General features: G+C 61.8%; 2 protein-coding genes across 3 annotated transcripts in view; one reads left to right on the top strand and one right to left on the bottom strand.

Moving 5' to 3' along the window:
- The window catches only part of LIG1 (DNA ligase 1), a gene marked incomplete at its 5' end in the record, with an annotated part of 4,984 nt that extends 356 nt beyond the window's left edge, over positions 1 to 4,628 (top strand). The window contains 18 exons of the mRNA XM_080571570.1: positions 84 to 140; positions 232 to 404; positions 480 to 646; positions 736 to 812; positions 916 to 1,007; positions 1,135 to 1,234; positions 1,870 to 1,955; positions 2,051 to 2,166; positions 2,261 to 2,356; positions 2,448 to 2,558; positions 2,678 to 2,749; positions 2,826 to 2,970; positions 3,058 to 3,140; positions 3,219 to 3,371; positions 3,453 to 3,506; positions 3,590 to 3,733; positions 3,823 to 3,915; positions 4,016 to 4,628. Of these exons, the coding sequence (XP_080427696.1) occupies positions 84 to 140; positions 232 to 404; positions 480 to 646; positions 736 to 812; positions 916 to 1,007; positions 1,135 to 1,234; positions 1,870 to 1,955; positions 2,051 to 2,166; positions 2,261 to 2,356; positions 2,448 to 2,558; positions 2,678 to 2,749; positions 2,826 to 2,970; positions 3,058 to 3,140; positions 3,219 to 3,371; positions 3,453 to 3,506; positions 3,590 to 3,733; positions 3,823 to 3,915; positions 4,016 to 4,096 (1,900 nt within the window). The 3' untranslated portion in view covers positions 4,097 to 4,628. The remainder of the gene's footprint in view (positions 1 to 83; positions 141 to 231; positions 405 to 479; positions 647 to 735; positions 813 to 915; positions 1,008 to 1,134; positions 1,235 to 1,869; positions 1,956 to 2,050; positions 2,167 to 2,260; positions 2,357 to 2,447; positions 2,559 to 2,677; positions 2,750 to 2,825; positions 2,971 to 3,057; positions 3,141 to 3,218; positions 3,372 to 3,452; positions 3,507 to 3,589; positions 3,734 to 3,822; positions 3,916 to 4,015) is intronic.
- Positions 4,629 to 4,906: 278 nt separating this feature from the next.
- On the bottom strand, positions 4,907 to 12,873 carry LOC308184447 (deep-sea actinoporin Cjtox I-like). 2 transcript variants are annotated; one of them, XR_013942651.1, is made up of 3 exons: positions 12,400 to 12,873; positions 5,189 to 11,325; positions 4,907 to 5,158 (listed from the first exon to the last, which is right to left on the bottom strand). XR_013942651.1 is itself a non-coding variant. In XM_080571548.1 (2 exons), exons 1-2 carry the CDS (start codon positions 12,684 to 12,686, stop codon positions 10,878 to 10,880), a joined length of 735 nt encoding a protein of 244 aa, XP_080427674.1. In that variant the 5' UTR covers positions 12,687 to 12,846; the 3' UTR covers positions 9,044 to 10,877. The 2 variants fall into 2 exon arrangements, 1 of the variants encoding a protein (XP_080427674.1); XM_080571548.1 differs by lacking the exon at positions 4,907 to 5,158 and having other exon boundaries at positions 9,044 to 11,325; positions 12,400 to 12,846.
- Positions 12,874 to 13,319: the final 446 nt, after the last annotated feature.

Raw genomic sequence — 13,319 nt, 5'->3', positions numbered from 1 at the left:
TGGGGGGAGTGGGAGGGGCTGTTTGGGCATTGGGGGGGGCGGGGGTGTCACAACCCAACCCCCCCCCCGCCCCCCTTTTTCAGCGTCCCCTACCTGGCGGTGGCTCGCACCTTCGAGCGCATCGAGGAGGCCTCGGCCCGGTGAGACCCCCCGCCCTGGGCCGGGCCTATATTGGGGGGGGTGGGTACGGGGGGGGGGACACGTAACTTATCACTGACCCCCCCCCCCAAGGCTGAAGATCGTCGAGACCCTCAGCAACTTCCTGCGCTCGGTGCTGGCCCTGTCCCCGGGGGAGCTCCTGCCCTGCCTGCGCCTCTGCCTCAACCGCCCGGGGGCCGCCGCCGAGGGGCTGGAGCTGGGCGTCGGCGAGAGCCTCCTCACCCGCGCCCTCGCCCAGGCCACCGGTACGGACCCCCCCGTGACCCCCCATCATCTCTTTAGATGATGGGGGGGTGACGGTGGCGATGCCCCCCCCGCAGGCCGGCAGCTGGCGCAGATCCGCGGCGAGGCGCAGGCCAAGGGGGACCTGGGGCTGGTGGCCGAGAGCAGCCGCTGCACCCAGCGCACCGTGGTGGCCCCCGCCCGCCTCAGCGCCGCGGGGGTCCTGGGCAAGCTGCGGGAGATGGCCGCCACGTCGGGCAACGCCGTGAGTGTGTGGGGGGGGGGGTCACCCCCGTTGCGCGCCCCCCAAAGCCCCCCGGGACCGGGGTGCCAGCGGGGCTTTGGGTTTCGCAGTCGGCCAGCAAGAAGATCGCCATCATCAAGGGGCTCTTCGTCGCCTGCCGGCACTCGGAGGCGCGCTACCTCGTGCGGTGAGGGTGGGAAGGGGGGGGCTACGGGGTGGGGGGGTGGGGGGGGGTCACAGCATGTGGGGGCCGCCCCCCAGAACCTCCCGGCGTTGCCCCCCCCCCGCAGGTCGCTCAGCGGGAAGCTGCGCATCGGGCTGGCCGAGCAGTCGGTGCTCACCGCCCTGGCGCACGCCGTGGCGCTCACCCCCCCGGGGCAAGGTGAGGCCCTTGGGGGCACCCCCTGGGGACATCTTCTGGGGGGGGGAGACGACAGACGGACACCCCCAGTTGGTGACGCCGTGGCTGTGCGTGTCCCCCCCCCCTCCCCGTCCGCCCCGAACCGCAGGGTGGCCGCCGGCCGTGCTGGACGCCGGGCAGGACATGGCCCCCGAGGCTCGCAGGGCATGGCTGGAGGAGCAGAGCCGCATCCTCAAGCAGACCTTCTGGTGAGGTGTCCCCCCCCCAGCCCCCCCACCCCGGGGTCCCCGTTTTGTCCCCCGGGGTCCCCTTTTGTCACTTCGGTCCCCTTTCATCCGCCGGGGTCCCCTTTGCTGTCCCCTTTTGTCCTGGGGCCCCTACTGGGAGGGGGTCTGGTGGGTAGCAGTGCCAGGCCGTTTACCCCCCCCCCCCCTCATTTGGCACCATTAATTACCCCCCCACGCCACCACCACGGGCTCGTTAGGACCAAGGAGACGCGGTGCTCGCAGTCCTGCTCTTCCTCCCTCCCTCCTCTTCCTCCTGTTGGGGCTTGGCCTGAGCCCCCAGGGATGGGGAGCAGCTGCCCAGCGCCCCCCTTTTTTTGGGGACACGGGGATGGGGGGGGGACACGGGGATGGGTAAGGGACATGGGGACAGGGAGGGGATGTGGGGACAGGGAGGGGGCAGGGGGACGGGTAAGGGACAGGGGGACGGAGGGGGACAGGGGGACGGGTAAGGGACACGGGGACGGGGGGGACACGGGGACGGGGAGGGGGGACGGGTAAGGGACAGGGGGACAGGGAGGGGACATGGGGACGGGTAAGGGACACGGGGATGGGGGGGGACATGGGGATGGGGGGGGACACCGGGGCTGTCCCCGCAGCGAGCTGCCCGACTACGCCGCCATCGTCCCGGCGCTGCTGGAGCACGGGCTGGAGCAGCTGCCCCAGCACTGCGGCATCACCCCAGGTACCACGGGGTGAGGGGGGGTCCGAGGGTCTTGGGAGGGGGTTTTTTAGGGGGGGGGGGGGCGGCCTCATCTTGTTCCTCCCCCCCTCCCCCAGGTGTCCCCCTGAAGCCCATGCTGGCCCAGCCTGCCCGCGGCGTCGGGGAGCTGCTGAAGCGCTTCGAGGAGGCAGCGTTCACCTGCGAGTATAAATACGACGGCGAGCGAGCCCAGGTGAGGCCTTGCGGGTTCCTGGGGGGTCCCTGGGGTGCTGCCCCCCCCCCACCCCGTTCATCACCTCCATGCCTCGCGTTCCCCCCCCCCTCAGATCCACGTCCTAGAGAACGGGGCCGTCTTCATCTACAGCCGCAACCAGGAGAACACCACCGCCAAGTACCCCGACCTCGTGGACCGCATCCCCAAGGCAGGTGGGGGGGAGCCCTGGGGGAATCGGGGGGGGCTCGTTTTAACGCTGAGCACCAGCCCCCCCCCCCCCCCGCCTTCCCGTCCCCCAGGTGCTGAAGCCCGGCGTGCGCTCCTGCATCCTGGACGCGGAGGCCGTGGCGTGGGATCGGGCCACGAGGCAGATCCAGCCCTTCCAGGTGCTGATGACGAGGAAGAGGAAGGTGAGAGCAGGGGGCAGGGACGTGGGGGGGGGGGGGGGGGCAGCGTCCAGCTAGCGCCGTGACACCCCCGTTCCCCTTCCCCCCCCCCCCCCACAACGTGCGTCCCACCCCCGCCGCAGGACGTGGACGCCGCCGCCATCAAGGTGCAGGTCTGCCTCTACGCCTTCGACCTGCTCTACCTCAACGGGGAGGTGAGTGCGCGGCCCCCGGGGGGGTGACATTGCGTGTCCCCCCCCCGGGGGGTGACACCGCGTGTCCCCCCCCCAGCCCCTGGTGCGGCAGCCCCTGGCCGCGCGGCGCAAGCTTCTGCGGCAGTCCTTTGAGGAGGTGGAGGGCGAGTTCGTCTTCGCCACCGCCGCCGACACCCGCAGCGCCGAGGAGGTCTCGGACTTCCTCGACAAGGCCATCAAGGGTGAGCGAGGCCCCCGGGGGGCGCGGGGTTGGCGTCGCGTGTGTGTCCCCCCCTCCCCTTCCCTGGGTGACGATGGGTGCCCCCCAGCCTCCTGCGAGGGCCTCATGGTGAAGACCCTGGAGGCGGACGCCACCTACGAGATCGCCAAGCGGTCGCACAAGTGGTTGAAGGTGAGCGGCGGGACCCCCTCTGGGTTTGTCCCAATGTCCCCCCCCCCGTGTCTTTGAGCCCCCCCACCCTCTCTCCAGCTGAAGAAGGACTACCTGGATGGGCTCGGGGACACGCTGGACCTGGTGGTCATCGGCGCCTACCTGGGCAAGGGCAAGCGTGCAGGCATCTACGGGGGCTTCCTGCTGGCCTGCTACGACGAGGAGAGCGAGGAGTACCAGAGCATCTGCAAGGTGCCCCCCTGGGGCCACCCGCGGGCTTGGGGACGTCGCAGGGGGGGACCTTCCCGAACCCTTCCTCGTCCTCCCGTGCAGATCGGCACCGGTTTCACGGAGGAGAGCCTGGAGAAGCACTACGGCTTCCTCAAGGTGTGGAGCGCTGGAGAAGCGGCGCCGCGGGGGACGAGCGCCGGGGCCGGCTCCTGATGCCCTCCCTTGGTGTCGCCCTCCAGGAGCACGTCCTGGCCCAGCCGCGTCCCTACTACCGCTGGGACAGCGGCGCGGCCCCCGACCGCTGGCTGGCGGCGGTGCAGGTCTGGGAGGTGAAGTGCGGGGACCTCTCCATCTCCCCCGTCTATAGGGCAGCTGTGGGGCTGGTGAGCGGGGCAGGAGGACGTGGGGGTGGGGGGGGGGGGGTCCTCGTGTTCGGCCCCCGTGGCGTCTCAGCCCTGCGGGTGTCCCCAAGGTGGACGAGGAGAAGGGCATCTCGCTGCGCTTCCCCCGGTTCCTGCGTGTGCGGGAGGACAAGAAGCCGGAGGAGGCCACCAGCAGCACCCAGGTGCCGGGGAGGGGACGGGGAGGGAGCCTGGGTGTCCCCGCGGTGGGGGGGGACACAAGAAAAGGGGGGGGTGTCACCGCCTCCCCTCCCTGTCCTGCAGGTGGCCGAGCTGTACAAGAAGCAGCAGCAGATCCAGAACCAGCAGCAGGCAGAGAAAGGGGAGGACGAGGAGTTTTACTGAGACGCCACGGCCCCCGTAGGGTCCGCCCCCCCCCCAGGGCCCCCCTACCGTGGGGGGGGGGCACGAGGTGGGGACCCTGGGGCCTGACCTTGCTCTGTCCCTGAGGGCATGCGCGTGGCTACCCAGGGGACAGGGACCCTGGGACTTGGTGTCACCCCGGGCAGGGCCAGCTCCCTGCCCCTTTACCCCCCCCCTCCCGCCTCCCCCTTTTGGGGGCCCCTGCATGCTTCCCATCAGGGACAGGGATGCTGGAACGCGGCCATCCTCCGTCCCTGGTGTCCCCATGTCCCCCTCCTCCGGCAAGGGGACCCCCAGGGCATGACCCTGCCCCGTCCCCGTGTGCTTCTCCCCCACTGCGGTGGCCGGGGGCCGCCGTCCACCTTCATCCCCGGGGTCCCCAAGTGCTTCCCCTCCAGCACCGGGGTGCCCCCGATGTGCCTCTCACGGACAGCACCCCCTCACCCCCATCCCCTCTGATACCGTGTCCCGAAGAAGCTGCCCCTAATAAAGCCAGGGGCCGGTTTGTTTTTTTTTTCCTACTTCCTTTATTTGCTGCTGGTTCCCGGGGCTGGGGGGGGGGCTGGCATGGGGCTGTGCTGCTTCTCACCACCCCATAACCCGTTCCTCCTCACCTCCTAGTTTTGCTGCCCCCATATTTACCCCCCTGCCCCACGATTCCTGCCTAAGCCGTCTCCCTGGCACTGCCCTGTGCCCCCCTCCTGCCCCGTATCCCCTTGTCCCTGCCCCGTATCCCCCTATCCATGCCCCATATCCCCCTATCCATGCCCCATATCCCCTTGTCCATGCCCCCCCCACCCCATGTTCCACCTCGTGCACCTGCCAGGCTCCAGAGCCCTCTGGGATCAGTGGGGACTGTCCCAGGGGGGCTTCTAGCAGGGACCGGGTCCCTCTTGGGACCCGGGCTCGGTGGGGCCAGCGGGGACGTGGCGGGGATGCCATAGGGTCTTGGCTCAGGGGTTGAGGGGACTGCACCCTTCCATGGGAAAATGGGTGCTCTGTGGGACTGTGCACCTCTCTAGGGTGCTCTGTGGGACTGTGCACCTCTCTAGGGTGCTCTGTGGGACTGTGCACCTCTATAGGGTGCTCTGTAGGACCACAGCCCCCCACGGGGTGTTGGAGGGCGCTGCGCACCTCTGCGGGTTGTGTGCTTTGTGGGACCAGGACCCCCCTGGGTTGCTCTGTAGGGCGACGCACCTCTAAGGCGTGCTGGAGGGCACCCCGTGCCTCCGCGGGGTGCTCTGTAGGACCAGGGGCCTCCACGGGGTGACGGAGGGCGTGTGGGCACCCGGTCACTGGGGGGCTTCCTGGTGCCATCATCCCCTTGTCCTCCCCTCCCCAATATCGCTTTCCTCCCGCTTCCATGGAGCGTGGGACGCACGCCTTTGGGGTGCAGAAGATGGGGGCGCAGGGGGTCCCTTCTGTATTCCCCAGGGCCCGGGAGGGGGACAGCCGGTCCCTTTGGTGTCCCCCGGGTTATGGCGTGGGACACCCGGTCCGTCCCGCGTCGTTGGGATGCGGGGTGGGGGTGCGTGGTCCCCCCCTGTGCCTGCACCCCAGGGTGCATCCTCCCCCAGGTGCTCTCACCCCTTGTGTCTCTGCCAGCAGCCTCCCTGTAGGTTTTTTTTGGGGGGGGGGAAGGGGGAGAGGGTGTTTGTTGGGTTTTTTTTCTCTGAGGTTTTCCCAGGTGCTTCCACCACTGCCCTACAGGCACCAGCAGTCGCCCCCCCGTAAGGGTTTGGGGTGGAAGGTCCAATTCAATGGCTGGTGCCACCAACGTAGTTTTTTGGGTTTCTCGACCACGGGAAGGTCTGCGTGGCACCGAGCCTGACGGGGAGCACTTTTCTACGAGGGGGGGAAAGGGTTTTTGCCCAGTAGTTAGCGGGGCTGGTTCGCAGGGTTTTAAACTGGATTCGAAGCGGGAGAGGGACAAAACCAGGCCCAGGGCGGAAAGTAGAGTTGTGACCCTGGACGTCAGGAGAGCGAACTTTGGCCTCTTAGGGGATTTTTGGGGAAGAATCCCGGGGGTTAGGGACTTGGGGGTGGTCCAAGGCAGCTGGTCAGTAAAAGCCGCAGAAGCCTCCACCCTGAGGGTGGTCCCAGCCCCTTGGCCATCCAGCACAAGTGGGATGCCACGAGCACGCCCCAAGGTGACTGCGGGCAGGGCTTTGTCGCTGCCGTCCTCCGTGGGGCTTGCCCGAGGGAAGTCCCATCCCCTTCGCCTCTTCTGCCCCTCATCTGGGGCCTCCTCCACCCCTTGAGCCCCAAGCATCCCTCTACCCACGGCAGCCCGCGAGCACTGCAGGAGCCTCTCGGAGTGCTCTGAGGATAATCTCCTGCTCCAGGCACGTGGAATAATGGCTGGAGGGGACTTACTGGAATTAAAGCTTTGTCCGCGTATTAAAAGAAGGTTTAGCACCGAGGAAAATCCCAGGGTGAGACCCAGCAGATATGCAAGGGGTCTGTTCCTGATGGTCCCCTCGGCAGCATAACCTGGAGCCTTACATGTTGGTAGCGCCAGGGGAGCTGGGTGTGCTGACCCTACGTAGCACGGAGGGTGGAGCGAAGACGCCGTGCCCAGGCTCTGCGCTATCGCTGCAGGGACGGGGAACCCGGTGATACGATAGATTTGATCGGCTGATAGCCAAGTCACGTCCTCTCGGTGAGCTTTGCTCGTTATAATCTCATTATAATGCTGAAACACACCTCCGCTCCAAAGGCTACCCGCCTCCAGAGTGCGACCACTGAGCACGCGCTCTGAATTTCCCTAAGCCAATGCCTTTAAACATGAAAAAAATTTATACCAATCGTAACAAGGGTACGTTTGACTGGAGTCACTCAAGCTCCACCTAAAAGTAGGAAAATAGTATAGGAGTGGCTCAAGAGAGAAAAAAAAAATGTTAGGGAAGATACCGTCAAGTTGGAAGGACATCAGTGGCTTCTGGGATCAGTCAACAGGTTGAACCTCTCCTCCCCCCCAACAGGGATGCCTGCTGAGTGAGATTCAAACCCTTGGGTGTAATGAGTGTTTCCCCAGGAACCCTAACTTCTCTGTAGAGTTGCTTCATAAGTTAATTTATACGTAGTTGGTTGCATCGGTCATATCCTTGGTCTTTGCACGTGCTTGGCAGTGTTCTCATCACCGGGAATCCAAAAGAATCTGTACTCCTGTTGCTTCAATAAATGACAGCAGTCATTACCCTACTAGGCTGAAGGGGTGTCGCGCTATCTGTGCTCATGATAATTCAGTATATTGGATGCGACTGGACTCAGTGCTGAACTGGGTGTCGCTCAGAATCTAAGCCCAGCCGCCCCCAGCCCCTCTGGTACCTGAGGGCAAGCTGGAACGCAAGGGGGTTTAGGTCCTGCCAAACTTCTTTACCATTTAACATGAGAAGTTATTACAGAAACCAACCAGAGAAGCGTTACTGGACATGGAGAGCTCTCCATTCCCATCCGGAAGAAATCAAGCAGGGAAGGCAGGAAACAGGCATGGCTGAGCAAGGACCTGCTGGTCAAAGTGAGGTGCAAGAAGGAAACGCACGGGCAGTGGGAGCAGGGACGCCCGGTCTGGGAAGAGTCCAGGTGTGCTGTCCGGATGTGCAGGGATGGGATCAGGAAAGGTACAGGCAGAACTGAGCTTGGCAAGGGGTGCAAAAAATAGCAAGAAGGGTTTCTGTAGGTACGTTGCTCAGAAAAGAAAGACCAAGGAGAGTGTGCTCCCTCTGAAAAATGTGAAGGGTGAACTGGTGGCATGGTTTAACCCGGCCGGCAGCCCAGCACCACACAGCCGTTCGCTCACCCTCCCCCCCTACCTCTCCGGGATGGGGGAGAGAAACGGGAAAATGAAGCCTGTGGGTTGACATAAGACAGTTTATTAAGTTTATTAAGTTTATTATCCCGGCTTCTCTCCTGGGCACCTGGGTGCGTGTGACCTCAAAACATTTGAAACTGGTGAATTCCCCTCTCCAACGACAAAAAGGGGCTCCAGAGAGCCCCTGCTCCTGCACCCCAAGGTGCTTGGACCCAGAAGGTCTCCACTTCTGTGCCTCTGCGGGGAAGGAGCGTGGTGAGGAAGAGGAGGGGAGGTGGGGATGGGTTCCCTGCTGTAGGCGTTGGCTGCTCCGGATACCGATGGTCAAAGCTGGGGTGACCTGGGGGCACAGCTCATGTGGGGTGCTGGTGACCACAGCGTTGGGGCAGCCCCTCACCTGCACCCTCAGCATCCAGAAAACGCCAGGAGACAGCCAGGGTCCTCACCAGCCCGGGGAAGAAGCCCTCAAGCAGGACATGGGACAGGACCTGTCCCTTTCCTGGCCGTTGGGGATGGGACACTGCTCTTATCCTGCCTTTGTTTACGCCGTTGGGGTTTGATGACGAAATGTGCTGGCGACGTGAGGCACAGGGGCTCCACAGGCTTGGGACCTTGGGGAGTGGTGGGCATGGGGGTTGCAGGACAGGGATGATCACAGGCAACCTGTGGGAGGCAGGATAGGGATGGTACCACCAGTCCTACCCAGCGAGGACGGAGATACTCCACTGCAGCACCTCCTGCAGAGGTGATGCTCTTCTGGAGAGTCCTGCCACACTCGCAGGCTTCACAGAAATGGAGCCACGGCAGATCCAGAGGCTGTGATGACTTGTAGGGCTGTGACGACTTGTAGGGCTGTGACGACTTGTAGGGCTGTGCTGCACGTCGCAGGAAGCTCAGGCTGGGCTGGGGCTTTCTGTCCTGCCACCCTGGTGGCATTAGGCATCAACGGGCTACCAGAAGCCACATGGTGGCTTTTCACTCTGCTCCTTGCAGGTGGCAACAGGTTTCACCTGGCCAAAGGGAAAAACCTCTCTGAAGCACTGAAAAACTCATGGGTTAAGCTAAGAACGGGGAGATCCCCCACCAGTTACTCACATGGGCAAAACAGATGCAGCTTAGGTAAGAGTCCTCTGATTTATTGCCGACGAATGACAGTAGAGAGCGGTGGGGACTGAAAACAAACGACAAACACATTCCCCCATCATCGGCCTCATTTTGCCTCCTCCCCCCAAGCAGTGCCCAGGGATGGGGGAACGGGGGCTGCGGTCAGTCCGTAACGCTTCGTCTCCGCCGCTCCTCCACAGTCACTCCCTGCCCCCGCTCCAGTGGGGGGGGTCCCTCCCCCGGGATGCCGTCCTTCCAACCTGGTCCTGCGTGGGCTTCCCACAGGCAGCAGCTCTTCGAGACCTGCTCCATCACGGGTCCTCAACAGGAAACAGCTCCCCCCAGACCCCTGCTCCACCGGGGGCTCTCCACGGGCCGCAGCCTCCTCCAGGCCACATCCACCTGCTCCAGCGGGGGCTCCTCCACGGGCTGCAGCGTGGAGATCTGCTCCGTGTGGGACCCGTGGGCTGCAGGGGGACAGCCTGCTCCACCAGGGGCCTCTCCCCAGGCCGCAGGGGAACTGCTGCTGCGTGCCTGGAGCACCTCCTGCCTCCTGCTGCACTCACCTTGGGGGCTGCAGGGTTCTTTCTTTCTCACTTTGTCTCATTTCTGCTGCTGTCCCTTCTCTACCTGTCTAGAACTGCCTTGTCCCCAGCATGGGTCTCTTCTCGCAGAGGCCACCCCCGCAGCCTCCCCGTGCTAAGGAAGCCCAGTACAAGGAGGGTTGCTTTTTTTTTGTTGTTGTTGTTGCTTTTTGTTCGCTTGCTTGCTTTTTCCGAGGAGGAATTTGTGGGGCTTTTGCTGTTCGTTTCACTTCGTCTTCGTGGTCGTTTTTCTAACGTCACAGCCAGTGCCGTGTGAGATTTAAAGGAGGGGGAAAAAGGGCGAGGGAAGGGAAGCAGAAAACTCCCTTTTGTCCCAGCAGCTGCTGCCTGGGGAAGGGGTGGTGGAGCAGGGTGCTGGGAAAGCAGAGAGGAGGAGCTCGGCTGAAGCACAAAAACAATGCCCCCCTTCCAGGAAACCATGACGTGCTTTCTGCTTGCCTGGGCTCCACCGCAGCAGGCTCCACCCGACGCTTCCTCTTCCAGCATGTATTTATTTATACGTTGGCCTGGATGCAGCGTTTTGCAAAAGCCAGCCCCTCTCACCCTCCTCTTTCTCCTGCGTTGCCTGACTTCTGGGAAGGAGGCACTGGAGATCAGCGTGCGCCTCCACCCACGGGCAGCGTGGTGGGGAGCGGGTGGAGGGGATGTGCCAGAGGCGATTTTGGGCAGGCGTTTTCCTACCGTGCAAGGGGCAAAGTTGAAATGGTGCCCAGGGGCTGCAGGGGTGGCACAGATGGATGCCCACTGCTGACAAGGGTCGCTCCTCGTGGCACGGGCTGAGCCACGGAACCGGAGCTGTCCCCAGACATCCCAAACAGAGCCGGGATGGCTGCCTGAGCTAGGAAAAAAAGCACGGGGCAGAGCAGAGGGAGGACGTGGTGGCAGGGGGGTGTCACTGCATCTTGCTGCGACGCTGTCTGTGGGCATCCTTACCCACACGCTAAGCATCTCTGCATGGAGGAGGATATATGCAGCGTACAAGGGTAAGAGCATTGTTTATTAGTTATCACCCATAAGCGTGAGTTAGTGCTTTACAAGCTGCTGTTAGCTTATTGGCAAAGTCACCGGAGCTGTAGGCCAGCTAGGAGGGAGCAGGCTGCTGGTGGTGCTATCGTCACCCACCAGATTTATCATCAGACACCACCTGTGACCACCAAAGAGGCAGCACAGTGAGATCTCTACCTCTGTCCTTGATGAAAAATCTGACGAGGGAGGCTTTTGACAGCAAAGGCGTCTTCACTCACATGTCTTTGGAATAGGGTGGGGGATCTGTATCATCTACCTGGACTTTCAGGATCGCTTTCCCACTGTTGGACATCTTGGCTCTGACACGAATATTCCCCAGGGAGACCTCCAGGGTTTCATGCTCGGACTGTAGCTTGGCTCGCTGGAAGAGCGTGGAGCTGCAGTGAGGCCTGCTCTCCATCATACGGGAGAAGACTGCACTGAGGTTTCCCATGTGGTTCTCTGATTTGAAGAGCTCCAGAGCAAACTCGACGTTGTAAAGCACGTAGTCGAAGGGGTTGGAGAACATGATGGCCAGTGAGAAAGAGCTGGCCTTGCAGACCAGGACACCCACACTCCCACGCAGGCTGTATGGAGTCTTTGCAAAAATGCATCTTCCTACGGAGTGTGGGCCGATATCGAAGGGGAGAACGGTCCGGATCTTGCCACTGAAGCAGTAACTCCTGCAGGAAGAGAAGGGCCAGAACAAAAAGGGAGGTGGACGTGCTGGAGAGAGTCCCCTGGAGGGCCACAAAACCGACAAGGGAGGAGAGGCTGAGGGGGCTGGGACAATTTACCCAGGAGAAGACAAGGCTCGAGGGGATCTTGCCAATGTATGTAAATACCTGCAGGGAGCGTGCAATGAAGACAGAGCAGAATCTATTCAGTGGTGCCCAGGAACAGAAGAAGAGGTAATGGGCACAAAATGAAACACAGGAGGTTCCCTCTGAACATCAGGAAACATCTTTACCGTGAGGGTGACTGAGGACTCACACAGGCTGCCCAGAGACGTGGTGGAGATATCCACTTTTTTATATGTTTTGGGTATCTTTGGAGATACTCAAAATCCCTCTGAACATGGTCCTGGGTTAGTGACCAAAGGAATTCCAGAGGCCCCTGCCAACCTCAAGCAGTCTGTGGTCCTGTGAACCTCTGGCCTTTGCTCTTCTGCCCCACACTGTGGCATTACGGATACCTCTCCCTTTTCACTCCAGAATACTCCAAATGACACTTGTCCCAGCAGAAATTCCCCTGATGGCATCCCCGTTCTGTTTCTTACCACCTTTACATTGTTAAGGCGTTCGGTCGTGCTGTTAATAACCGCCCCTGCCCTCCCTGAAAGCTTCAGTGGACCTCAAAGTGCACAAACTGAGCCTTAATGGGAAGGGAATAGGAAAAGAGAGTGGCAAAAGGCAGTGGTAGCACAGCGTAAATGTGTACCACTTTCTGCTGGTTCCCCCAATCTGGAAGGCATGAGAGCTCATCCTGATGGCCCCAGGTCATCTGGGCAAGGTGGATAAGGAAAGGGAGTCCTCCAAAGGTAGATAGGGAAAGGCTTTCTCAAAGCGCGTGCATCTGAGTAGTGCAGCTGGTGCATACGGAGGAGGGGTCCAGCAGGAGCTGGAGGAACTTGCAGGAGAGAGCTCTGGCGCCAGGCACTGAGCTTGCCCCCATTGTTTTCCCGACACCCAAGGCATTTTAAGGAGATTCCCCAGGGGAGGCTGGCGGAAAGCAGCAGGGGAGCAGGGGATGCGCACCTGAAGTCCTCCAACGTCACTGTTTCGGTGTTGTTGATGATCTCCAAGCCCACACCGCGGCAGACTTCTAGGTTTGCCATTAGGATTTCCAGGTCGGTCTGCAAGTTAGGACAGTTCAAGTTATCATGGGCCTTCTTCCGGGCTGCCATCCTCCCTATGATGATGCCGCAGGAGAGCTGCAGGGCTGTGGAGCAGCGGAGGCTCTGCACTAAGGCAAAAGTGAAACAAGAGGATGGGCAGGGCCACCTCCTCCTGTGGGGGCAGAGAGCATTGCTCCTCCCCAGCATCTGCAAGGCTTCTCAGGGCTGATAACAGGCAGCTCCTGGGAAAGGAAATTGTGGATGGTTCCAAGCAGAGGGCTGCGAATCTCCCGCTCCATCCTCAGCCCTGGTTCTGGAAGCATCTAGCCCTAGAGACTTGCCAGGAATCCATGGCCAAAGTCCCTCGCCTTGGCCAGCCCTGCTGCTGGTGCTCAGAAAACAACATGTGCACCCTCCCACATCCTGCCTAAGAGCAGCAGGAAGCTCGTGCGGGACGAAGTCAGATAGAGCCGCTAAAAACAAGGTCAGGAAATACCTGAGCTTGAAACGGCTGGAGGATGGGAAGCTGCTGGAAGATGGGAAGCTGCATGTGCGAACGCCACACACATCTGTCCTGGTTTTCCTGCTCTCTTCTCGGCGCTCAGAAGTACCCAGAGAGAGAGTTTCACATGTTAATGAGTGTGATTATGCGTGTATAAATAGGGGTGCTTCAATTCAGAGGGTTGCTTGCTTTGAAAAAATCGCCAAGCACCTGATTCTGCAGAATTATATAATGAATTGCTTAATGCAAAGACCTTCACGTGGGTTCTGACTCTGTGTGCTTACCGGCCAGGCGCACTGGGCACAAACCTATGGATAACGCCTGCATGTCCAGCTATA

The sequence above is a fragment of the Anser brachyrhynchus genome (genome assembly GCF_964034855.1).
Source record: "Anser brachyrhynchus genome assembly, chromosome: 33".
Lineage (NCBI taxonomy): Eukaryota > Metazoa > Chordata > Aves > Anseriformes > Anatidae > Anser > Anser brachyrhynchus.
The sequence above is the reverse complement of the archived record's forward strand: the minus strand, read 5'-3'. Positions and strand labels throughout refer to the sequence as shown.